The sequence below is a fragment of the Thalassophryne amazonica genome, chromosome 14 (genome assembly GCF_902500255.1).
Source record: "Thalassophryne amazonica chromosome 14, fThaAma1.1, whole genome shotgun sequence".
In the NCBI taxonomy this organism is placed as follows: Eukaryota; Metazoa; Chordata; class Actinopteri; order Batrachoidiformes; family Batrachoididae; genus Thalassophryne; species Thalassophryne amazonica.
This window is the reverse complement of record NC_047116.1, coordinates 14,681,198-14,707,569: the sequence shown is the minus strand read 5'-3', so window position 1 is coordinate 14,707,569 and position 26,372 is coordinate 14,681,198. Positions and strand designations below refer to the sequence as shown.

At 40.8% G+C, this 26,372-nt stretch overlaps 1 protein-coding gene across 1 annotated transcript; it reads right to left on the bottom strand.

The window, feature by feature from the left end:
• Positions 1-340: 340 nt before the first annotated feature.
• Positions 341-25,624, bottom strand: tspan7b (tetraspanin 7b; the record flags this gene model as incomplete). The annotated part of the gene is made up of 8 exons (XM_034187168.1): positions 341-1,006; positions 1,088-1,173; positions 2,402-2,485; positions 2,682-2,837; positions 3,064-3,159; positions 4,435-4,509; positions 7,785-7,973; positions 25,436-25,624. Coding segments are annotated over 7 exons (858 nt in total), but the record flags the coding sequence as incomplete, so codon positions are not given.
• Between the last annotated feature and the right edge of the window lie 748 nt (positions 25,625-26,372).

The following is a 26,372-nucleotide window of genomic DNA, read 5'->3' as shown; positions in this document are numbered from 1 at the left end:
ATCAGACAATTCACAGAAAAACTTACATTTTCAGCCTTAAAATAGTCTCAAAGACTTTTTTAAAAATGTCACCGGGGCTTGCTGATATTATACATATATATATAGTAAAAGTAAGTCCCTTCGGCTGCTCCCTTGTTTGCACTCGGGGTCGCCACAGCAAATCCAAGGTGGATCTGCATGTTGATTTGGCACAGGTTTTACGCCGGATGCCCTTCCTGACGCAACTCCACATTACATGGAGAAATGTAAAGTAAAAATAAAAATTGGTAGGGGGAAGCATAAATTTAGATTTTTTTTTTATTTTTTTAGATTTTAGACTCACATATGAGTATAATTTAAAAGTGCATTTAGTAGATTTAAATAGATTTTTAAAGCCACTTTGGGGAGTTTGGCAGGAAATTCACATCCACAGTCAGTTTCCTTTTGGTCCTTTTGACCACAATCAAGTTTTCACCGATACTGAAATGCTTTAATATATCCCTTACCCTATATTCCGCCTCAGATCTGTTTTACGTCCTTACATAATCTGGATAAAAAATATAGTTTTTATCAGTTTTACTCATGTCTCAAATAACGCTCAACTTAAAAGTGTCGTCCTCAGTACAGATACAGAAAAATATCACAACCATAGGAATATACAACGGCGAGCAACAGCAAAGTCGAAATGCAAAAAAACGAAACCTGCCTATTGAAACGATTACTTCCGAGTGTTAGCGACGTCATTCTGTACAAAAGTGTGCAGTGGGTGTGCGATGAGCGCGCTGCACGCTAGCCCCCGTCATAGAGCGGCTGCTCCGTCTCGGTCTGAGACGGGCGCTCCCGAGCAGCTTCCACCTCATGCGGCGGTGAAATGTGCGGAAAGCTTTGTTGCAACAGGAATGGTGCTTTACAATAAGGTACACGCAGATTTTACACAAAGATCACAGGCAGAGAGACGGAGGGAGGTCAATTCCAAGTCAGACGCGCCAGAGTGTTTTGGGAATTTCTTCAAAGCTTCTTCATCTCCCTGAAAAGAAGAAGAAGAAAAAAAAAACCCATAAAGACGAGTTGACATAACTACGCGCGTTTGTGAAAATGCGTCGCTTACCTGCCGCGTCGCTTCAGCTACACCATCTCGTACTGATTGGCTGTGATGATCCTGGACAGACAGCAGGCCAGCAGCATGCCAATCAGCTGAAAGACAACATCAAAATGTTCCCATTAAAGGGCTGATATTGTTGGAAAAAAACCCCCTACACACACATAATACGGCTCATTTTAGACTTCTGTGACTTATGTCACAACCACTCAGCCAGTTTGAGCTGTGTGTGACACGCCCACGCAAACCATCACAAGCTTGTGTCAAAAGGGTTTTCCGCATAACACCCAAATCAGAAATATTCTGAAATTTGACCTGCACATCGGAATTCTGCTCCAACACGAGACTTCTGAAAGTGGACAAGACCGTGGTCCAACAGAGGAAGTGTAGTGGCTTGCTCTGTGTTGTGCTGTACTTTTGACTCCTCCCACTCGCTCCCCGCAGGACGCAAACTCACAGTCTCTGACATGGGGGGCGGGGGAGTGAGGGGGGGGCTCCTGCTGGCCTCTGTCACAGAAGCATTGTTCAAATTTCCCAACTTTTAATACATTGCAGAACCCTGAACTATTTATAATAAAGCAATTTGCAGGGTCGCTAGGCAGCTGAGACGGCGGCCTTCCAGAAATGGTGGTTTGTATCTATTTGTATACTGAATGGAACTAGGACACAAAGTCTTCTAAGTCATGTTTGGGACATACTGTAATCGCCATTTCTCAACAAAATGGCCTGATACGGATACGGATATTACCAGAAAGCTTCAAATCTCCTGACCAAAACACTTTATGAGGCTACAATTGCGAGTTAAATGCAACAAAAACGCAAGACTGCATCTAGGCTACGCAAGACCGTCATCCCTTTATGATGATTTAACTTCAGGGTTCGCTTTAAATTTTAAAGTCCTTCTCTGGAATAGTAACAATAGAAGAGGATTTGATTGATGGGTCGGTGGATTTTTTTAAAATTATTATTATTATTACTATTTTTATATATCCACAGCATTATGCAAGAGCTAAATAACAGCTTCCAGTGCGTCCTGCACGAGGAGAGAGAGAACAGAAAAGCAAACGCGGATGATATTTGACTGACTCTCATACAAAGAAATGCTTCTGAAAATTAAAATAAAAGACATTCTCGCCTTGTAAAATGCAGCTGTTTTATTTATACTGTATTTTCAGGAATATAAATCGCAGTTATTTTTACTAGTTTGAGATTTTCTGCAACTTATACTCCGGAAAATACGGTAATTATCCATACATATGATACAACGATTTATTGTTAAAATAAAAAAAATAAAATAAAATCACATGCTCTCTGTGCGTTTACCTGTGAGAAGGCAATTCCAAACGTCACTCCTGCGATGATTGCCATGTTGGTTTCCATAAATGAAGTGACCAGCTCGTAGCAGCCCTGAAAGACAGGCGGCAGGTTAGTCGCCAGCGGGTACGGGGGAATGTTACAGGTACAGATTAGGGCCAAGATAGACAGAAAGCGAATCTGGAGCAGCCGCAGGAGATGTTTGAAAAGGTGCATGAGACGTGGTGCCACCTAATCTATGGTAAATATGTTTCTGCACGTTTTGCGGCAGACACGCCGATACGCCCACCTGGTGGTAGACTTTGCTTGGGACGGCGGTAGCATTGCGGAGGTCGTCGGGGCTGCAGTCGGACGAGTTAAAGCAGCAGCTGGTAGGGAGGCCGTGAGCTGGGTAATACGCGCTGTTGAACCAAATGGTGTAGTTATACACACCACAGCAACGCAGCTACACAGACAGACAAAATAAATACATATTAACATTTTATACTGTCCCCTGCAGGTAAAATGACTCTACCCAAGCAATCACGTTAACAAATAAAAAAAAAAAAAAACCTGACAGAAATTTAAATTTGACATGTGCAAAAATCCATTTTAATCCTGCCATAATTCCGCACATAAAATGTCATCTCCTGTGTCCTGACTGTTGTATCACAGGGAGCGCTGGGACTCACCTTGTGCTGCAAATTGTCAACAGCACGACTCTCCTCACTCTCAGCATTGTAGTTCAGGACTGCGTCAGTGTACGTCCTCCGAAAGGTTCCTTTTATCTAAGACACGCATAAGATATGTGCATGGACACGTGAATACCAAAAAGCAAGCAGATTCAAGACTGAAGCGGAAAAGCAGGTTTTCTTAGTGATAAGTGACGAGATGCATGACACCACATATCCGACTTCTTTTTCCGTTATTTGTGCTTGTCCGCCGCAAAAAGAACACAAGGCAGCCATGAACTGCAATACCAGCACAACCAAGGAGACGCTATAACCACAAAAGCAATATACCCAAGAAAAACAGAAAATGGTCTCCCTGTTTCACTGTCACACCAGGTACAAATATGTGAATGAGACTCATAAAGTATATTTTGAGTTGTGCAAGTCTATTTGTGCCTGTAGGGTCACAAGTGAACATATTAGTATTGGACATTATGGACAATGTCAGTCACCCTCTGCACACGTTCATCAGCAACCAGAGGAGCCTCTTCAGCCACAGACTGCTCCTCCCCAAGTGCAGAACCAACAGACTGAAAAACTCCTTTGTCCCTCAGGCCATCAGACTGTACAACTCCTCACTCAGGGGGAGGAGGAGTAACAGGAAGACAGAGGACAGGAACGAGAGGAACAGTAGTAGCTAGTAAACCAGTAGCGAGCAGTATTTCTGGCATTTATATTTGTATAAATGCACTTTGCACGTAGCACTTGTCACTTTGATGCAGTACTTTTGCACCTCAATCACCCATCTTCATAAAACTCTTTTGGTTCCTCCACCTGTCAGCTGCTTATTAACGATCAATTGTTGCCACTTTGAATTTGTAAATATTTGTATGTATATTCGGTTTTCATTGTTTTCTGTCATGACTGATTTGTTTTGGTATGTTGTGTGTTCTTAGTCTGTTTCTATGTTACTGGGACTACGGATGGAAATTAGCATCCTTCTACAATCCGGCATGTTTACATGTAACTATGTTCATTAATCTGCATTGTCCCATTTCAAATAAACGTGACTAGTATATCTGTAGTTATATTTGCTAATTGGTTTTTACTTTCACTTTAGACACTCTGTGTGCTTCTTACCCTGTGTGCTGCTATACAATGCTGCTGGAACCTCAGTTTCCCCGAGGGAGTCTTCCCAAGGGATGAATAAAGTTCTATCTAATCTAATCAAAGTTAGAGTGACTGAGGTATCAAAGATTTTCATATTTTTTATTCAAACAAAATGAGAAGACATGGATGTATTTTTGTTGTTGTATTTTAGACATTTTGGGGGACATTATACAACCAAACTTTATCTATCTATCTATCTATATATGTAAATGGCAGGCTGACCTCGTGGCGAAAGACAAATCCAGAGATTCCGGCCACCAACTCTGCGAGGAAGACCAGCGACAGAAACATGGCATACTGCAGAGAGAGAAGCAGCAAGAAAGATCTGCGTCATTTGCACGGAAACATTCTTCCGTAAAACATCATTTACCAAAACTCATGAGCCAACAAACAACCGCCACAGTAACTAAAAGACAAGTTCACGTTTTACAACCGTATAGTCACATTATATCATTGTTAGTGCTCGGCTTTGGCTATGAGAAATCCATTTTTTAAAAAATAAATAAAAATAATAATAATTTAAAAAGTTTGGGAAAGAATGAATGACAGTGAACACGGAGCTGCGCAGGGAGTTTGTACCGGTTTATATCAAACCTGCAGTGGTTTTAAGAATTAGCTCCGGTCAGATTATTGTGTACCAGAAGATAACGTTCATAGATCTTACCTTCCAAAGAAAAAAAAAAAAACAAACTAAGATAGGTACAAAATAAAATACCTTAATGAACCTCTGGAAAGCTAGACCAGGTGGAAATGACTCATGTTTACTATTAGCTAAACCAGCTAACATGCAGCATTTTTCTTTCTTTCTTTTTTTAAATAATTAAAATTTTTAGTTGCTTTGTTCCGGAGCAGTGCAGCATATCATTGAATAAATAACAGAACCTTTACACAAAACACAAGACAGCCATCCATTAATGTAAAACTAAAACCACCGACATGAAATTAAAATACTTAGTCATTACCTTTCATTCTCATTAAAGTTTATATTAACATGCAGCCAAAATTGATCCCATCCCTCTTTTGTTTTCCCCTCATTATTAATTCTTCCCAGCATGGGTTCATATGATGAAAAATCTTAATCAGTTCAACAGTTCGCTCCTTCACAGTAGGAGATCTGAGGCTCTTACGATTTTGCAGCGGCAGTATCTGGCTTAAAGCCAACTTTTACAAAATTAAATTTGTTATTTGATAGACTGGGCAACATTGCCTTGTCACCAAAATGACAAAACCATGTGTGTAAAAGCAGTGTAGAACCCAATCCCCAGAATGTCAGAGATTTGACACTGGAATGGATGAAAAATGAAAATCTACAACCTTTTTTTTACCCATATTTTGGCCATCGGGTATTGTGATGACTTTGCGTCCATCCATCCGTCTGCCTGTGCTCAACACAAGTCCAGTCGTATTCCTGCCAGGGTCTTCAAATTCACAGGGAGCATTCTTGGGACGCAGACCTTGGACAAGTTCAAATGTGGGTAACCTTGACCTAATCTAAGGGTCAAAAGGTCACATTCTTTCTACACACTCTTTTAGTGATTGCATGCTCATACGGCCAAGGGTATTTTAGCATTCTATTATATCTTCCTTCCCAAGTCCAGGACCAACAGACTGAAAAACTCCTTTGTCCCTCAGGTCATCAGACTGTACAACTACTCACCCCGGGGGAGGAGGAATAACAGGAAGACAGGGGACAGGAGAGGAACAGTATTAGCCAGTAAGCCAGTAGGGAGCAGTATTTCTGGTATTTATGTTTGTATTTACATTTTGCAAATTGTTTTTTACTTCTACTTTTGATACTCTGTGTGCTTCTTACCCTGTGTGCTGCTATACAATGCTGCTGGAACCTCAGTTTCTCTGAGGGAGTATTCCCAAGGGATTAATAAAGTTCTATCTAATCTATTATTATTTTCTTGGGGGCACATAACATTAACACATTATTTGTTTTAAGTTATTTATGTCATATTGTAGACACATTTTTACTGTGAGTTTAATGGGCGTAATTTTAGAAATGTTTAATTTTTTTTTTTTAAGCCCAAATTATTTTTATTGTAATATAAATCAGCTTGCAAAAAGTAAACTTGTCCTTCAAAATGTCTGACAACAACTACTTGTAATAACAGTAACTACGGTTGTAACAGCTAGCCTGTTAGCTAATTAGCTATATGGGGTGGCCACGCTGGCTTATTCGACATGTGGGTTGTTGTTACCGTCTTGTAATAACTGTGTTTTCAGCTTTACTGTAAGAACATGACTGCAGAAAAAGAAACCAAAATTATGCCTGCTGAATGTTGAAAAATTTGTTTAAATTAAAAAAAACCCCAAAGAAAATCAACTTTAGTTCACTTATGTATATAACAGCATATGATTTTATTTTAAAAAGTCTGCTGGTACAAAACTGAAATTTTCACTAAGTACATACTATGTATTTGGATGTTTCACAGTAAAGCCTAACCAATCTTAATACCAATAAAATACTTTTATTGTGAAGCACGTACAGGAAAATAATGATTTACCCTTCGGTCACATTACGTACAAATGAGGACAACAAGCAGTTGGTGTTTGTCGCTTGATGGGCTTTTCTGGGGCGTGACCAGCTCATAGTTACTTGCCGTTACTGTGCACAATGTTTAATGATAAATTATAAAAGGATGGAAATCCCAACACTGTCACGTTCATGCTTGACTGCTTAACGGAAATAAAGTTTGCTTGATTGGTTTCAGGCCATCATCTTCCACAGTAGCGTTCCTGTGCCACTAGCTAGCATGCTAACATCTCTGTACAATATCTTGTAAACCACTTCAGAGGTGTTATCTGGTCGCAAACACAATGTATTTAGATTTAGAAGTGTTTGTTTCTCACAAACGTTTACAAAATATATGAAGAAAAAAAAATACCACATTACATTTATGCAGAAATAAGCTGTTTCACAATATTTTCCACCATCTTGGTTTATTTTGTTTGAGCTAGCAACCAGCTGAAGTCACGCTGCCTTTTTACTCTGATTGGCAGTCGCCACGTCGTGTCGCTCAGTATTTGCTCAAAATAGACTTCTGGTCAAATTTGGCCCCGCCTAGCTGGCGGTTTAGTGACCGTTGTCTCTTTAGTCTCCTGTTGTCTCAAAAAGTCCACGATTGAAAACGAACGACAAGTTGTCGCTTTGCCTCTCCCACTTGGTGCCGCTTGTAGCTAATGTCACGGTAGGATTAGCATGAACACCCAAACAGTGCCACGCTCGAGCATGAAAATCCAGTAAGGTATATCTTATATATTATATTCCAATTCTAAGGTGAAACTATGCTAGTATATAAAGGTATATCTAAATATCTGAAAAGGAAGAGTAAAATAGGAGAGTAGAAAACAGTAGAGTAGAGCCACTTAGGTGCCTGGTCTTGAAAACCAGGGATGGTTGCTGGGTTCAGCAGTAACTGACAAAAAAAAAAGAAAAAAAAAAGAACTTTTCTGTTTCAGGACTTGTGGTCAAGGACAACCGTTAGTCTGACGACCACATGACAAAGCATCCACATCCCCCCTTTGTTTTGTTTTTCGTTTCCTAGCTCTCGCCGGCTTCTTACCAGCTTCAACATCCATGGACTCCCCCTGCAGGTAGCAAAGCATCCAAACAGGCCGAAAACGATGATGACGATGCCGGTGCCAATGAGGACGTATGGGGCGTTGGTGGAGTTGTCAGCTATCAAGGAGATGTACGGGCCCAGCATCAACTTCCCCCATACTCCTACCGCCAGCAGGATGGCTCCTGTTATCTGGATGAAGAAAACAAATCCTCACAATTGAAACAAAAACCAAACAGAGAGAAGGAAATCGAGTCAAACAGCACATCCGACTCATTCCACAAAGCTACAATAAGATGTTTTTGGGGGCCCCCGGTGAGACGGTGAGGAGGGGGGATCAAGAAAGGAGAACAATTAGAGACAGAGAGAAGGGGGGTGAAGGAGAAGGGGGGGGGGGGGCGTCACAGGAGACACAAATTTATCAAATTTGTAATAAACCCGCTTTATAAGTAAGTACAAAGCGAGCAACACACAGAGAAACAAAGGCGACAAATCAAAGCGTCTCTTTGGGTCCGGGGCGAGACAATTCCTCCTGTTGGAGCTCTCTCAGCATTTCAAATGAAGGCTGCAGATAAAAGAGCTCCTTGTACGAGGCGGCTGAAACGGCGTCTCTCGGTTGGGTAATGTCGGAAAGAAAGCCAGGTACGGAGCGGCTGCTGCTGCCGCGCTTCCACTGAGAGCCAACTCATCGTGCCGACTGCCTCCCCACCGTCCAGCAGCCGGAGAGGGGACAGGCTGTCCAAAAATGTCCCAGAGGACTTTCTGGGACATTTCATCATCATCAACAACAACAACATTTAGCAAAAAATATGCCTTTAAAAGAGGAGGAGCAGTGAGGAGAGACCACTGGCTTCCCCCCACCTTCCCCCCGTTGTGTGACCAACAAACGTCTATCCTGCTCGTGCTACCTGTCTGCCTCCTTGGACACGACACTCCACTAGGCGTGATTTCACACCTAGTTCGTGATGGTGTCACATTTTTGTGACGGTATCAAGAAATTATGTTATGATGATATCACAAAATTTGGGGTGGCACGAGGGGGGCCGTTGGGGTTAGGCTTAGGGTTAAAAATGGTGACTGACGACCATCATGAAAATGTGATGCATTTCCTGATAGTATCACAGGGGGGTAAAAAAAGAAGCCTGAGACTGGGCTGAAAATGGGATGGGGAAGTCTTGGCTGGAGAAGAAACCTGCGATGGACTGGTGTCCCGTCCAGGGGGAGTTGTGGATTCTTGTCTGCTATACACTTTGGAAACTGTAGATAAGCGTCGGTGTGATGGGGATAAGGACTTTCTATTGCTTATCTTATGGCTACAGTGTGTAGGACTTTTTTTTTTTGGGGGGGGGGGGGGGTTCATAGCAGAAATGTAATACAGCATTCATAACCATCTTGTCAGCAACAAGGAATCATTTTGATGGGCGAGGAATGAGCCCTTCAAACCGACTGGAGAAACCTACAGTATTCGGACGGAGGGTTACACCCCGATGTTTACCAAGATTTTAAAACTTATTAACAAACGTGTTCAAAGTGTCTTCTCTTGCACTGTAAGTGCTGACTCCTCTCCGTCAGCAGGATTTTGTGGGTTCGTTCTCCTCTGACCGTTGAGATTCATCCAAAGCACTTGGTTGCATTTCCAGTAATCCCGCTAACAAGCAAACAAGGATGAAAACACGACGCCCCCGTGGGGGAGGGACTGGCAGAGAACTAAAAGGCCCCCGGGAGGCCCTGCAGCTCTCTGCGGGTTAATCGCCGTGGTAACGGTGACTTATTAACGCTGTGCACAGTTGGCGGAGTGTGTCAGGAAAAAACTGGGCAAAGGTTCTTTGCGATGACGCGGCTGCAGACTCTGACCCGCTGTCAGGTGTCGTGGCAGCACTTCTTTCAGTTCATATTTATTCTCTTTCTCCCCACGGTTGTTTAATTTTGGCTGCATCCCGTGTTACCGTCATCTTGAACCTGAGCTTTCGACTCGTTGCCGTCGGTAGTGCCAAACGATGGCGTGTTTCTGCTGTGGGGGAGGTGATAATGTGGGTTCAAGTGTAAGTGAAGGACAGTTACCATAGAAACCTCCTTTATTTGCATCGATGTAATTATGTTGCAAAGGTTTGAGGCTTCTCCAAACAGGAAGAACACGACTCTGACTTTGATCGTCGACGGCGTGACACGGTGGTGTTGGGACGGCTAACGTATGCCTGATGCTCCAGCTGATTGCTCAGGAGTGCTAATTGGGCTAATATTGCACGTCTGAACGTCATCACAAATCAGGAGCGAACACGTTCACCTCGTGTGAAGAAATTTGAGCCCGACAGAAATTAAAAAGTGTTCCGACTGACTCCACACGTGACAACATAAAGAGCATCATTTCCTTTGATCTATGATTCCACTGCATCTGCAGTTTGGTATAAATCATCCTTTTTTTTAAATGTGATTTGGCATCAAATCTAATTTTACTGGGAGCATCATAATGTCAGAATTTATACATGATATTAAATGTTGACATAAACCACTGTTGGGTTGTTCGGAGTACTTGAAATAAAACATTTCCAGTCAGGATATCCCGAATAATAGGAAGTTATTTGTTTTTTTCTCAATCACCATGTTGATTTGGAAGAATTTTCACACCAGATACCCTTCCTGACACAATTCCACACTATGTGTAGAATGGGCATGAGTAGTCTTGAACTCGGAATCTACTCTTTTGAAAGCAAGTGCATTAACCACTTGGTCACCACACAGGACGTGAAATAATACACAACAAAAATGTAATAATTTGTGGTATTTAAGTATTAAATGTTACACTACTTAGCCATGATGCTAATATGTTTATCTCTATAGTGCTGTGGCCTTTATTAATATGATTATCAAACCCCTGGATGCAAAAAAAGAGAAAAAAGTTCATCATTGATCACTTGTGGGCAGATGGACATCAAGACTACAAATTGCCAATACATAAACCGCCCCACTGGGCACGATCATATAGGAATCCTATAGGAAAATTCCTTTACATGTTCCTACAGGAAACCAAAAGGAAAAATCCTATAATCCTTTGCATGCTCCTACAGGAATCCTATAGGAAAAATCCTATAATCTTTTACATGTTCCTACAGGAAATATTAGAAAATTCCCATAATCCTTTACATGTTCCTACAGGAATCCAATAGGAAAATTCCTATATTTTACATGTTCCTACAGGAAATCTATTGGAAAATTCCCATAATCCTTTACATGTTCCTACAGGAAACCAAAAGGAAAAATCCTATAATCCTTTACATGTTCCTACAGGAATCCAATAGGAAAATTCTTATAATCCTTTACATGTTCCTACAGAAATCCTATGAGAAAATTCCTATAATATTTTACATGTTCCTACAGGAAATCTATCGGAAAATTCCCATAATCCTTTACATGTTCCTACAGGAATCCTATAGGAAAATTCATATAATATTTTACATGTTCCTACAGGAAATCTATCAGAAAATTCCCATAATCCTTTTAGATGTTCCTACATGAATCCAATAGGAAAATTCCCATAATCCTTTTAGATGTTCCTACAGGAATATCTATCAATCAATCAATCAATCAATTTTTTTTTTATATAGCGCCAAATCACAACAAACAGTTGCCCCAAGGCGCTTTATATTGTAAGGCAAGGCCATACAATAATGATGTAAAACCCCAACGGTCAAAACGACCCCCTGTGAGCAAGCACTTGGCTACAGTGGGAAGGAAAAACTCCCTTTTAACAGGAAGAAACCTCCAGCAGAACCAGGCTCAGGGAGGGGCAGTCTTCTGCTGGGACTGGTTGGGGCTGAGGGAGAGAACCAGGAAAAAGATATGCTGTGGAGGGGAGCAGAGATCGATCACTAATGATTAAATGCAGAGTGGTGCATACAGAGCAAAAAGAGAAAGAAACAGTGCATCATGGGAACCCCCCAGCAGTCTACGTCTATAGCAGCATAACTAAGGGATGGTTCAGGGTCACCTGATCCAGCCCTAACTATAAGCTTTAGCAAAAAGGAAAGTTTTAAGCCTAATCTTAAAAGTAGAGAGGGTGTCTGTCTCCCTGATCTGAATTGGGAGCTGGTTCCACAGGAGAGGAGCCTGAAAGCTGAAGGCTCTGCCTCCCATTCTACTCTTACAAACCCTAGGAACTACAAGTAAGCCTGCAGTCTGAGAGCGAAGCGCTCTATTGGGGTGATATGGTACTACGAGGTCCCTAAGATAAGATGGGACCTGATTATTCAAAACCTTATAAGTAAGAAGAAGAATTTTAAATTCTATTCTAGAATTAACAGGAAGCCAATGAAGAGAGGCCAATATGGGTGAGATATGCTCTCTCCTTCTAGTCCCCGTCAGCACTCTAGCTGCAGCATTTTGAATTAACTGAAGGCTTTTTAGGGAACTTTTAGGACAACCTGATAATAATGAATTACAATAGTCCAGCCTAGAGGAAATAAATGCATGAATTAGTTTTTCAGCATCACTCTGAGACAAGACCGTTCTGATTTTAGAGATATTGCGTAAATGCAAAAAAGCAGTCCTACATATTTGTTTAATATGCGCTTTGAATGACATATCCTGATCAAAAATGACTCCAAGATTTCTCACAGTATTACTAGAGGTCAGGGTAATGCCATCCAGAGTAAGGATCTGGTTAGACACCATGTTTCTAAGATTTGTGGGGCCAAGTACAATAACTTCAGTTTTATCTGAGTTTAAAAGCAGGAAATTAGAGGTCATCCATGTCTTTAAGTCTGTAAGACAATCCTGCAGTTTAGCTAATTGGTGTGTGTCCTCTGGCTTCATGGATAGATAAAGCTGGGTATCATCTGCGTAACAATGAAAATTTAAGCAATACCGTCTAATAATACTGCCTAAGGGAAGCATATATAAAGTGAATAAAATTGGTCCTAGCACAGAACCTTGTGGAACTCCATAATTAACTTTAGTCTGTGAAGAAGATTCCCCATTTACATGAACAAATTGTAATCTATTAGACAAATATGATTCAAACCACCGCAGCGCAGTGCCTTTAATACCTATGGCATGCTCTAATCTCTGTAATAAAATTTTATGGTCAACAGTATCAAAAGCAGCACTGAGGTCTAACAGAACAAGCACAGAGATGAGTCCACTGTCCGAGGCCATAAGAAGATCATTTGTAACCTTCACTAATGCTGTTTCTGTACTATGATGAATTCTAAAACCTGACTGAAACTCTTCAAATAGACCATTCCTCTGCAGATGATCAGTTAGCTGTTTTACAACTACCCTTTCAAGAATTTTTGAGAGAAAAGGAAGGTTGGAGATTGGCCTATAATTAGCTAAGATAGCTGGGTCAAGTGATGGCTTTTTAAGTAATGGTTTAATTACTGCCACCTTAAAAGCCTGTGGTACATAGCCAACTAACAAAGATAGATTGATCATATTTAAGATCGAAGCATTAAATAATGGTAGGGCTTCCTTGAGCAGCCTGGTAGGAATGGGGTCTAATAAACATGTTGATGGTTTGGATGAAGTAACTAATGAAAATAACTCAGACAGAACAATCGGAGAGAAAGAGTCTAACCAAATACCGGCATCACTGAAAGCAGCCAAAGATAACGATACGTCTTTGGGATGGTTATGAGTAATTTTTTCTCTAATAGTTAAAATTTTGTTAGCAAAGAAAGTCATGAACTCATTACTAGTTAAAGATAATGGAATACTCAGCTCAATAGAGCTCTGACTCTTTGTCAGCCTGGCTACAGTGCTGAAAAGAAACCTGGGGTTGTTCTTATTTTCTTCAATTAGTGATGAGTAGAAAGATGTCCTAGCTTTACGGAGGGCTTTTTTATAGAGCAACAGACTCTTTTTCCAGGCTAAGTGAAGATCTTCTAAATTAGTGAGACGCCATTTCCTCTCCAACTTACGGGTTATCTGCTTTAAGCTACGAGTTTGAGAGTTATACCATGGAGTCAGACACTTCTGATTTAAAGCTCTCTTTTTCAGAGGAGCTACAGCATTCAAAGTTGTCTTCAATGAGGATGTAAAACTATTGACGAGATACTCTATCTCCCTTACAGAGTTTAGGTAGCTACTCTGCACTGTGTTGTTATATGGCATTAGAGAACATAAAGAAGGAATCATATCCTTAAACCTAGTTACAGCGCTTTCTGAAAGACTTCTAGTGTAATGAAACTTATTCCCCACTGCTGGGTAGTCCATCAGAGTAAATGTAAATGTTATTAAAAAATGATCAGACAGAAGGGAGTTTTCAGGGAATACTGTTAAGTCTTTTATTTCCATACCATAAGTCAGAACAAGATCTAAGATATGATTAAAGTGGTGGGTGGACTCATTTACTTTTTGAGCAAAGCCAATAGAGTCTAATAATAGATTAAATGCAGTGTTGAGGCTGTCATTCTCAGCATCTGTGTGGATGTTAAAATCGCCCACTATAATTATCTTATCTGAGCTAAGCACTAAGTCAGACAAAAGGTCTGAAAATTCACAGAGAAACTCACAGTAGCGACCAGGTGGACGATAGATAATAACAAATAAAACTGGTTTTTGGGACTTCCAATTTGGATGGACAAGACTAAGAGACAAGCTTTCAAATGAATTAAAGCTCTGTCTGGGTTTTGATTAATTAATAAGATGGAATGGAAGATTGCTGCTAATCCACCGCCCCGGCCCGTGCTACGAGCATTCTGACAGTTAGTGTGACTCGGGGGTGTTGACTCATTTAAACTAACATATTCATCCTGCTGTAACCAGGTTTCTGTTAGGCAGAATAAATCAATATGTTGATCAATTATTATATCATTTACCAACAGGGACTTAGAAGAGAGAGACCTAATGTTTAATAGACCACATTTAACTGTTTTAGTCTGTGGTGCAGTTGAAGGTGCTATATTATTTTTTCTTTTTGAATTTTTATGCTTAAATAGATTTTTGCTGGTTATTGGTGGTTTGGGAGCAGGCACCGTCTCTGCGGGGATGGGGTAATGAGGGGATGGCAGGGGGAGAGAAGCTGCAGAGAGGTGTGTAAGAATCTACAGGATTCCTGTATGAAAGAGGCCTTATAAGATCCCAAAAGGAAATTCTATAGGATTCCTATGGGAACACTCGTAGGACTCTTATAAGAGTCCTGCAGGAAAATAACTATAGGGCTCGCATGGAACAGGAATTTCAATAGGATGTATACAGGAAAGAGGTATATCAAGATTCCAAAGAAAACTCCTATATAGGATTCCTATGGGAACACCTATATGACTTCAAGGAGATTCCGACAGGAAAGAGGTCTTATGGGATTCCTGAGGGAAATCTACAGATTACTACAGCAATTCCTGCAGGGAAAAAAGTTAGGTCTAGTTAGGCTGGAAGTCATCCTAAAATTCAAAAACGACATTATGAGATTTGAAAAAATTGGGTTTGACTTCATTAAGAGCTCAAAGACAGTGGCCTCGTTTATTCCCATTCCTTCCATTCATAAATGAATGTGTGGAAAATTGAGGCTTGGTTGCTAAGAATGTTTTTATATGAATGCAGTTGCAAAAAAGTAACTTTAACCTGAAATCCAGACCATATGTAACTGCTAATTTAAAAAAAAAAGGTTTTGCACAATACAACTCCTTTAAAGTGTTTATTTTAAAGCCACGAGGACCCGCATGGCCGAGGAGCAGGGACACGTGTCCACACATCCTGTGTGCTTGATGAATTCCGCGAAGCCTTGTGCGTGGAAGGACTTGGCAGTGTGCAGGCTTAATGTATCTCTGCACATGAAACCCTCCACCCTGTGCACTTTGTCTGAAATTCAACGCCGGCTGCAGCAGCGGGTTGAAAGCAGGTCACTCCTCCCCCGCACCCTGCTGGCCCCAGAACAAAACAGAAGGTGTGATGACAAAAATATGGAGGCGAGGGCATATGACACAGACCGTCCCACCTTTTTGATATGCTCAGTATGGCGGCGCAGCCATTCGCGCTGATGACATTATTGGCCTCGGCAAGCTGATGACAGCGGAAGGGAGGCCCGCTTCATCCCGAGGGGGTGAGCCGAGCCGCTGCATTTCAGCCGCCTGAAATATGAGGCTGTAGATGGAAGACGGCGCAGAGACTGTCCTGTCCTGCCTAAATATAAAAGCTCATATCTGTGAGGCCGGCATGTGGCTGCAGTGCACGGCAGGAACAGCACTCGCACAGCGCATCCTTCACGCACGGCCAAACAGTCCTGGAATTCAGCATCGTAGTTTACCAAGGATGGATCTGATGGGGGGGGGGGGGGAGAGTTGCCGCAAACCACCCCAAAGAAAAAAAAAAAAACAGAAAAGATGCAAAGTAAAAAAAAAAAAAAAAAAAAAGAAAAGAAAAAGAAATTAAGAAGATAAGACAAGGCAAAGCTTTTAAGTGTTTAATCTTAGGGCCCAGTCACACGGCACACAACAATAGCTGAACGAAGAAAAAAATTCACAAAGTCACAAATCATCAAGAAAAGGTGGGCGAATGAGCCGGCACTTATCCCATCACTGAAAAACCAGCGAATAAAGAGTGCATAAAGGAAAGAAACAAAACCCGAAATCAACAAAAGAAAAACGAACGCCGACCTTGACGCTTTAAACAAAAATAAAACGAAACATGCGAAGGTGGTATACAGCCTTTTGTGGCTGGAACGAGTGTGTGTGCACAGCCTTTCCAGCCACAGACGGCTGGAATGTGCGTGAATAGTTAGAATAGTTCATCAAACGTTCTTGCCACTATTGTTTCTGTATGACAACACTGCTTTTCGTCCCACACATGGACAAGTCACGTTCAGGACGTCAGATCTTTAGTTATTGATCCGTTCAGAAATTGTCAACATTCGTGCAAGACGTCAGACTTGGGAGGTTGGATGAAGTTGGATGACAGCCAAACGGAACACAGACGGTACGGGAACTACGCAAACGATGAGGAACCGTCAAGACAGAATACAAAACGGAATACGGACGAACTGAAGTTGTCGTCGGGATTCGTTCACATTTTTCAACAGTTTGAAAATTCTGACGAAGTGCCAGCTACAGGAACGAAGTTGGACGATGGTTAAATGATGTCTCCGAAAGTCAACATAAGTCCAGATTTCTTGTTTCGTTTTGGCGTCATTAGTGCCATGTGACCAGGGCTTGCGACAATGTTGCTACTGTTTGCCACAATTTCTTTATCATTATCTTCCACTAGAAAAAAAAAACAAAAAACATAAACAAAACAATAAAAAATGCTGAACATATCTCACTGTGTTCTACAATATGAAATAATTTTTTAAACAGTATCATCTGCCCATGGAAGTAGGATAAACGTCTATGATCTGTAATGCTAGTATTATACTGTAGATGAAAGCGCTTTTAGAGATAACGTTTCTGACTTTTTTTAAACTGTTCATGTTTGATAAAAATGTGCCCGCCTGTTGACTTAACTCATTGACAGTTGTAGAAACCAACAATATCACATTGTATATCAGTGACTTGTGAAAAGTAATGAAACATATGTGGGTTACAATAAAAATGAATATTTTACTTTGCAACTCTACTTTATGTTAGTATTTACGATAGAAATGCTTACTAGTAGCACAAAAATTATTATTCATTTTTAATATCAGTGACAACATCCCACAAATGACTGTGTAATGTTGTCACTGATACTAAATGAATGAGTGGATTGCCCAGTTGCGATGAATCAGACCCCCGCCACCAAAAATTTCTGGATCCACCCCAGCAGCTTACATTACACAGTAAGATCATCAGTGTGAAATTAACACTGACAGTGTACTCTGACCAGAGTAGGACCATTTGTACACTGGCAGTGTCAATTTAACACTCTCAGTGTTAGTTTTACACTGGTGATTTTACTGTGATATAAATGTACCTGGAGCAGATCTTTAGCCAGATATGTGTGAAACATTATTTAGTACTTGCTGCTAGTACGACATATTAGGGACGTCCTGATCCGATCGAATCCCATCGGAATCTGCCAGACTCACCGAAGTGCACCCCCTCTGGTGAGCTTTGTAAGCAGCTAAAAGGTTAAGCTCTGGGAGCATGTGCTGGAAACACGCAACTCCACATCCACCACACTACGGCGCTACCACAGGTCCTGGATGGTGACCACCCAGGCCATCTGGTCCATCCCCATTTCTAGAAATTAACCACCTACGTGCTGCAACCAGAAGAAATGTGGGAGTGTCCCTGGCCTTCTCCAGCCGTTGGGACCTATGTGCTGATTTGTGCACAGAGAAAAGCACCCCATGCTCAAAACTTCAAAGGTGGCACTCCCTCACAATGCAGGTGATGCCCATCAGGAACACAAGAATCCTCTGACAGACCTGGTACCAAAGACATCCAGTTGTAGGTCAGCGGTTCACGTCCAAGTCTCACAACCATAAAATAAGACAGTCAGCACCAGGAGAAGCCTAAAGACTTAGACCTCAAAGGCTGATTCTGCATATGGACTCTCTTCTAATTTAGGGTTTGTTACCTCTGCCAAGGAGGTTATGTTTTCGCCGACGTTTGACTGTCTGTTTGTCTGTTAACGGGATAACTCAAAACGTTTTGAACGCATTTGACCCAAATTTGGTGGAATGATGGGATATATGTCCAGGATCAATTGATTAAAATTTGGTGATGATCCGGATTAAACTATGGAATATAGCATTATGTATTAGTTTGCCCTTTTGTGAATTCACATCCTTCGATACTGATACGTGGCATGGCGGAGGAATGCGCTCTACTGAGTGCCCTTCTAGTTCCACTCTGTTTTCAACTTCAACAACACAAAGCAAACCAGAGGAGCAGCGAGGAGAGACTACTGACTTCCCTCCATCTTCACAACTCAAACAGGAATCAATATGTCCTTCCTCGGCTTGTTTCACTTGCTTTTCTTTTAATTAAAACCCTTAAAGCCTGTTAACAGAATTCTAAAGTGTGTTTTACACTTGTGTGTGAGCGCAAGGTCATTTACGTCATCAATATTCAGCATTGGAACAATTCATAACTCATTAAAAAGTTGTGTACGGATAAAAGAGCTCTTAGGGAAGAAATCCAGGCAGACATCCGTCCTTCTGAATAAATCTCACATCACGTTCTTGGTCAAGAAAAGTCCAGCAGGTGGCTTACGAGCTGCGTTTACATTTGACGGCACCAATTATGAATTCCACCATCCATCAAGCATGCACCAAGCATCCAGCAGGTGGCAGTGTTCTGCAGGTACCAGACAAATCTTTGTTATATTCAAAAACCAAAGAAAGTTGTTATTTAGATTGATCCCATCCATCAAGGTTATGCACCCTCACTGCACTTTCAATTTAGTAAGTAACAATATGATCGCATTTATTGTTTGAGTTATTACAGAGTAAACCCTACCAATCCAACAGAGGGCACCATGCCCTGCTAGTAAGTGTGACCACCTGGTTCTGTTATTGCTACTTGATGCTCTCTAATTATTTTGCCTCCACAGTATGTATGGAGCCATCAACTTGTGTTTTTTAATGGTGGAAAATCTGTCAATTTTATTCACACCGATCATCAACAATGCGCATCAGTCTTGCCCTGTTTAATGAGCTGAGCTCAGCACTGACGCACAGATAACATGGATGAATAAATCTATGGTCATTTCCTCTGTGATTGTGTTCGTGGACTGCAACATGTTTAATATTTTGGCTGCTCTGCATATGTCTGTGAGGTGGAAAAAAGTAGTGGAAACGTAGGACTGTTAACACTGTGTCTGTAGAATACGCCATTCATCCATTTTCTAAACTCGCTTATTCCAGTTTAGGGTGGCCACTGGGTGAGAGGTGGGGTACACCCTGGACAGGATATCAGCCCACAAAAACAGACAAACAAACAAACAAGAAACATCTCAAAAAGTGTTCCCAAAATATGTCTTCCACCCTCTAGTGGCTGCCTGCAGTACAGGTTGTCAGGCATGGGTCGAAATATATTCATTCACTCAAATCTTCAAAAATATGTCACAGTATTATTGATATGTCTAATCATGTGTTCCAATATCCAACTTTCTGATCATTTAAATTTGGGTTGGCAGGTCATGACGTAACTCAAGGACACCTGTGTGTGACGTTCACATTCAACAAAACTATTACTATTTAATCAATCAATCAATCAATCAATTTTTTTTATATAGCGCCAAATCACAACAAACAGTTGCCCCAAGGCGCTTTATATTGTAAGGCAAGGCCATACAATAATTATGTAAAACCCCAACGGTCAAAACGACCCCCTGTGAGCAAGCACTTGGCTACAGTGGGAAGAAAAAACTCCCTTTTAACAGGAAGAAACCTCCAGCAGAACCAGGCTCAGGGAGGGGCAGTCTTCTGCTGGGACTGGTTGGGGCTGAGGGAGAGAACCAGGAAAAAGACATGCTGTGGAGGGGAGCAGAGATCGATCACTAATGATTAAATGCAGAGTGGTGCATACAGAGCAAAAAGAGAAAGAAACACTCAGTGCATCATGGGAACCCCCCAGCAGTCTACGTCTATAGCAGCATAACTAAGGGATGGTTCAGGGTCACCTGATCCAGCCCTAACTATAAGCTTTAGCAAAAAGGAAAGTTTTAAGCCTAATCTTAAAAGTAGAGAGGGTGTCTGTCTCCCTGATCTGAATTGGGAGCTGGTTCCACAGGAGAGGAGCCTCAAAGCTGAAGGCTCTGCCTCCCATTCTACTCTTACAAACCCTAGGAACTACAAGTAAGCCTGCAGTCTGAGAGCGAAGCGCTCTATTAGGGTGATATGGTACTACGAGGTCCCTAAGATAAGATGGGACCTGATTATTCAAAACCTTATAAGTAAGAAGAAGAATTTTAAATTCTATTCTAGAATTAACAGGAAGCCAATGAAGAGAGGCCAATATGGGTGAGATATGCTCTCTCCTTCTAGTCCCCGTCAGTACTCTAGCTGCATTTTGAATTAACTGAAGGCTTTTTAGGGAACTTTTAGGACAACCTGATAATAATGAATTACAATAGTCCAGCCTAGAGGAAATAAATGCATGAATTAGTTTTTCAGCATCACTCTGAGACAAGACCTTTCTGATTTTAGAGATATTGCGTAAATGCAAAAAAGCAGTCCTACATATTTGTTTAATATGCGCTTTGAATGACATATCCTGATCAAAAATGACTCCAAGATTTCTCACAGTATTACTAGAGGTCAGGGTAATGCCATCCAGAGTAAGGATCTGGTTAGACACCATGTTTCTAAGATTTGTGGGGCCAAGTACAATAACTTCAGTTTTATCTGAGTTTAAAAGCAGGAAATTAGAGGTCATCCATGTCTTTATGTCTGTAAGACAATCCTGCAGTTTAGCTAATTGGTGTGTGTCCTCTGGCTTCATGGATAGATAAAGCTGGGTATCATCTGCGTAACAATGAAAATTTAAGCAATACCGTCTAATAATACTACCTAAGGGAAGCATGTATAAAGTGAATAAAATTGGTCCTAGCACAGAACCTTGTGGAACTCCATAATTAACTTTAGTCTGTGAAGAAGATTCCCCATTTACATGAACAAATTGTAATCTATTAGACAAATATGATTCAAACCACCGCAGCGCAGGGCCTTTAATACCTATGGCATGCTCTAATCTCTGTAATAAAATTTTATGGTCAACAGTATCAAAAGCAGCACTGAGGTCTAACAGAACAAGCACAGAGATAAGTCCACTGTCCGAGGCCATAAGAAGATCATTTGTAACCTTCACTAATGCTGTTTCTGTACTATGATGAATTCTAAAACCTGACTGAAACTCTTCAAATAGACCATTCCTCTGCAGATGATCAGTTAGCTGTTTTACAACTACCCTTTCAAGAATTTTTGAGAGAAAAGGAAGGTTGGAGATTGGCCTATAATTAGCTAAGATAGCTGGGTCAAGTGATGGCTTTTTAAGTAATGGTTTAATTACTGCCACCTTAAAAGCCTGTGGTACATAGCCAACTAACAAAGATAGATTGATCATATTTAAGATCGAAGCATTAAATAATGGTAGGGCTTCCTTGAGCAGCCTGGTAGGAATGGGGTCTAATAAACATGTTGATGGTTTGGATGAAGTAACTAATGAAAATAACTCAGACAGAACAATCGGAGAGAAAGAGTCTAACCAAATACCAGCATCACTGAAAGCAGCCAAAGATAACGATACATCTTTGGGATGGTTATGAGTAATTTTTTCTCTAATAGTTAAAATTTTGTTAGCAAAGAAAGTCATGAAGTCATTACTAGTTAAAGTTAATGGAATACTCAGCTCAATAGAGCTCTGACTCTTTGTCAGCCTGGCTACAGTGCTGAAAAGAAACCTGGGGTTGTTCTTATTTTCTTCAATTAGTGATGAGTAGAAAGATGTCCTAGCTTTACGGAGGGCTTTTTTATAGAGCAACAGACTCTTTTTCCAGGCTAAGTGAAGATCTTCTAAATTAGTGAGACGCCATTTCCTCTCCAACTTACGGGTTATCTGCTTTAAGCTACGAGTTTGTGAGTTATACCACGGAGTCAGGCACTTCTGATTTAAAGCTATCTTTTTCAGAGGAGCTACAGCATCCAAAGTTGTCTTCAATGAGGATGTAAAACTATTGACGAGATACTCTATCTCCCTTACAGAGTTTAGGTAGCTACTCTGCTCTGTGTTGGTATATGGCATTAGAGAACATAAATAAGGAATCATATCCTTAAACCTAGTTACAGCGCTTTCTGAAAGACTTCTAGTGTAATGAAACGTATTCCCCACTGCTGGGTAGTCCATCAGAGTAAATGTAAATGTTATTAAGAAATGATCAGACAGAAGGGAGTTTTCAGGGAATACTGTTAAGTCTTCTATTTCCATACCATAAGTCAGAACAAGATCTAAGATATGATTAAAGTGGTGGGTGGACTCATTTACTTTTTGAGCAAAGCCAATAGAGTCTAACAATAGATTAAATGCAGTGTTGAGGCTGTCATTCTCAGCATCTGTGTGGATGTTAAAATCGCCCACTATAAGTATCTTATCTGAGCTAAGCACTAAGTCAGACAAAAGGTCTGAAAATTCACAGAGAAACTCACAGTAACGACCAGGTGGACGATAGATAATAACAAATAAAACTGGTTTTTGGGACTTCCAATTTGGATGGACAAGACTAAGAGTAAAGCTTTCAAATTAATTAAAGCTCTGTCTGGGTTTTTGATTAATTAATAAGCTGGAATGGAAGATTGCTGCTAATCCTCCGCCCCGGCCCGTGCTACGAGCATTCTGACAGTTAGTGTGACTCGGGGGTGTTGACTCATTTAAACTAACATATTCATCCTGCTGTAACCAGGTTTCTGTAAGGCAGAATAAATCAATATGTTGATCAATTATTATATCATTTACCAACAGGGACTTAGAAGAGAGAGACCTAATGTTTAATAGACCACATTTAACTGTTTTAGTCTGTGGTGGAGTTCAAGGTGCTATATTATTTTTTCTTTTTGAATTTTTATGCTTAAATAGATTTTTGCTGGTTATTGGTGGTCTGGGAGCAGGCACCGTCTCTACGGGGATGGGGTAATGAGGGGATGGCAGGGGGAGAGAAGCTGCAGAGAGGTGTGTAAGACTACAACTCTGCTTCCTGGTCCCAACCCTGGATAGTCACGGTTTGGAGGATTTAAGAAAATTGGCCAGATTTCTAGAAATGAGAGCTGCTCCATCCAAAGTGGGATGGATGCCGTCTCTCCTAACAAGACCAGGTTTTCCCCAGAAGCTTTGCCAATTATCTATTTAATATTGTTCAGATATTTACGCTTGTTTCTCTCCGTGTTTGGAAAGGCTCTTCTAAAGATTATTCTTCACTGGGTTCAGTTTGAGCTACTTACCAGCCTGGTTTCCAGAAAAGTTTGACTTCACACCCAAAAAGTGGACCATCGACCACAACGCAGTTGTTTTGGAATAATGACTTTGTTTTATGGGGGGACATTTCTGGTTAAGGTGTCCATTCTACTTTTGAAAACATTCCTGCACCAGTACAGGTGCAGCATCCTGAGGCCCGTTGGTGTCGGCGCATCTCTCCAGATTACGTAGCCCTGAATGGGATGCCAGTCCAGTGCAGGTTACTTCCCCAATAGAGGCCAGTACCCTTTTACAATTTTGTGGACTAAGACAACTCAGGCTACGTGTCTGATCCAAAGACACAGAGAGGTAGTATGAGTGGGATTCAAACCCAGATGTACTTATTGGCAGGGTCACTCCTTACCCACTGAGCTACCTGACCAACATTCATACACCCTTTGACTACTTAATCACAGGACATACAGTGGGGAAAAAATAAATCGGGTGAATTTATATAATTTAAATGTATACATCAGTCCCACATCATATCTGAATACGTCCAACTGACCTCATTTCCTCAGAGTTCAATTTAAATGGTGCATTCTGGTGTAATCTAGCAACAGAATAGACACGTTTTGATTGAAAAAAAATTCCTTGTATTTTTTTACTTTTTTTAATTAACTTGACCAAGGAGTTGGCCAAGGACAGGGAAGTGCAGGACGAGCTGTTTGGTCTACTGCCACAATGACCCAGATAATGAATGAAATGTACAAAAGTCTAAAGCATCCTGCTGTTTATGTACAAGTGCAGTTCTGGATTTTATTTTTATTTATCATATACAGCGTTGCCACAGTTACTTTGAAAAGTTACTTTATTAGTTACTTTATACAGTTACTTTATTAGCAGCTTATTAGTTACATTCAACAGCTGCTGACAGTAAGGTATTTTTTTTAAAGTAACTGTGGCAACTCTGATCATATAAATATCAGTAAGGCACTTATATATATATATACACACACACACATACAAGGTTGGGTAGGATTATTTTGAAAGAATACATATGGATTACATGTATGTATGTACATACATTTGGATTACTTGTAATCTGATTACTTTTGGATTACATTTCAAAGTAATCCTACCCAACCTTGTATATATATATATATAAATTTCAATTTTATTGCTGATTATTTTGTTGGTTTTAGTCCAATTCATGACTCCACAAAGACAACAAACAGAATATAACAAGCAGCACCTTTACAAATCTTCATGTCATCGTCGATCGTTATTCAGACCGCTGGTCCAAATAATAATGTAATAATAATATTTTTGTAATCATGTGAAATACATATTGTTTAGCCCTCTTTAGCCTCTGAAGCTTTCATTATTTTTGGCATCTTTGTGATTTTTGTTGTTTGTTTTTGCACCCTGCCTTGGATTTGTGCACAGTATACTGCACTTCTGTAGTCATACACAGTGCTGTACGTGTTAAACACATTGTTTCCTGATGATGATTTTAACAATAATGATGATGATGTGGGCCTACGGACGGTCGGTGATGTTCACAACCGTGATGCTATGTGCGCTGCTGGGCGTCACATACGTGCTGCACAAACACATTGCGGATCATCAATTAAATTAAAATTAAACTCCGCGACGGTCCGCTTATTAAAACGCGGGAACAGCCAACGATTTCGACGGGTCACCGCCAAAACAACCGCACGGTTCGGTCGATGATGCTGCCGCTGCGTGCACCTCTTCATCCCGCACAACAACCACACACAGAAAGAAAAAACACGCACACAACCGGCGGATTGCAAAGGTTTGCGGTGTGTGATCCGAACGGCCACTTACCCAGAAGACGAAGGAGTAAACGATGAGGAGGGTTTTAAGGCAGGTGATGACCGGTTTGGTCTCCATTCTGAAGCGGGAGTAGCGAGAATAACGGCCGCGGAGGGAAAAAGAAAACGGCTGCGCTAACTGCCGCCTTGTAACCGTGCGCGTCGGTGCAGCCGCGCAACGTCTGACCAACGTACACCGAACCCAGCGTGCATGATTTTTACACCCCCAAAAAATAAAAAAAATAAAAATTTTACACACACACACATATACATATATACATACATATATACATATATATATATATACATACATACATACATATATATATATACATACATACATATATATATATACATACATACATATATATATATACATACATACATATATATATATACATACATACATATATATATACATACATACATATATATATATACATACATACATATATATATATACATACATACATATATATATATACATACATCAATTTCAATCAATTTTTTTTATTATATAGCGCCAAATCACAACAAACAGTTGCCCCAAGGCGCTTTATATTGTAAGGCAAGGCCATACAATAATTATGTAAAACCCCAACGGTCAAAACGACCCCCTGTGAGCAAGCACTTGGCTACAGTGGGAAGGAAAAACTCCCTTTTAACAGGAAGAAACCTCCAGCAGAACCAGGCTCAGGGAGGGGCAGTCTTCTGCTGGGACTGGTTGGGGCTGAGGGAGAGAACCAGGAAAAAGACATGCTGTGGAGGGGAGCAGAGATCGATCACTAATGATTAAATGCAGAGTGGTGCATACAGAGCAAAAAGAAAAAGAAACAGTGCATCATGGGAACCCCCCAGCAGTCTACGTCTATAGCAGCATAACTAAGGGATGGTTCAGGGTCACCTGATCCAGCCCTAACTATAAGCTTTAGCAAAAAGGAAAGTTTTAA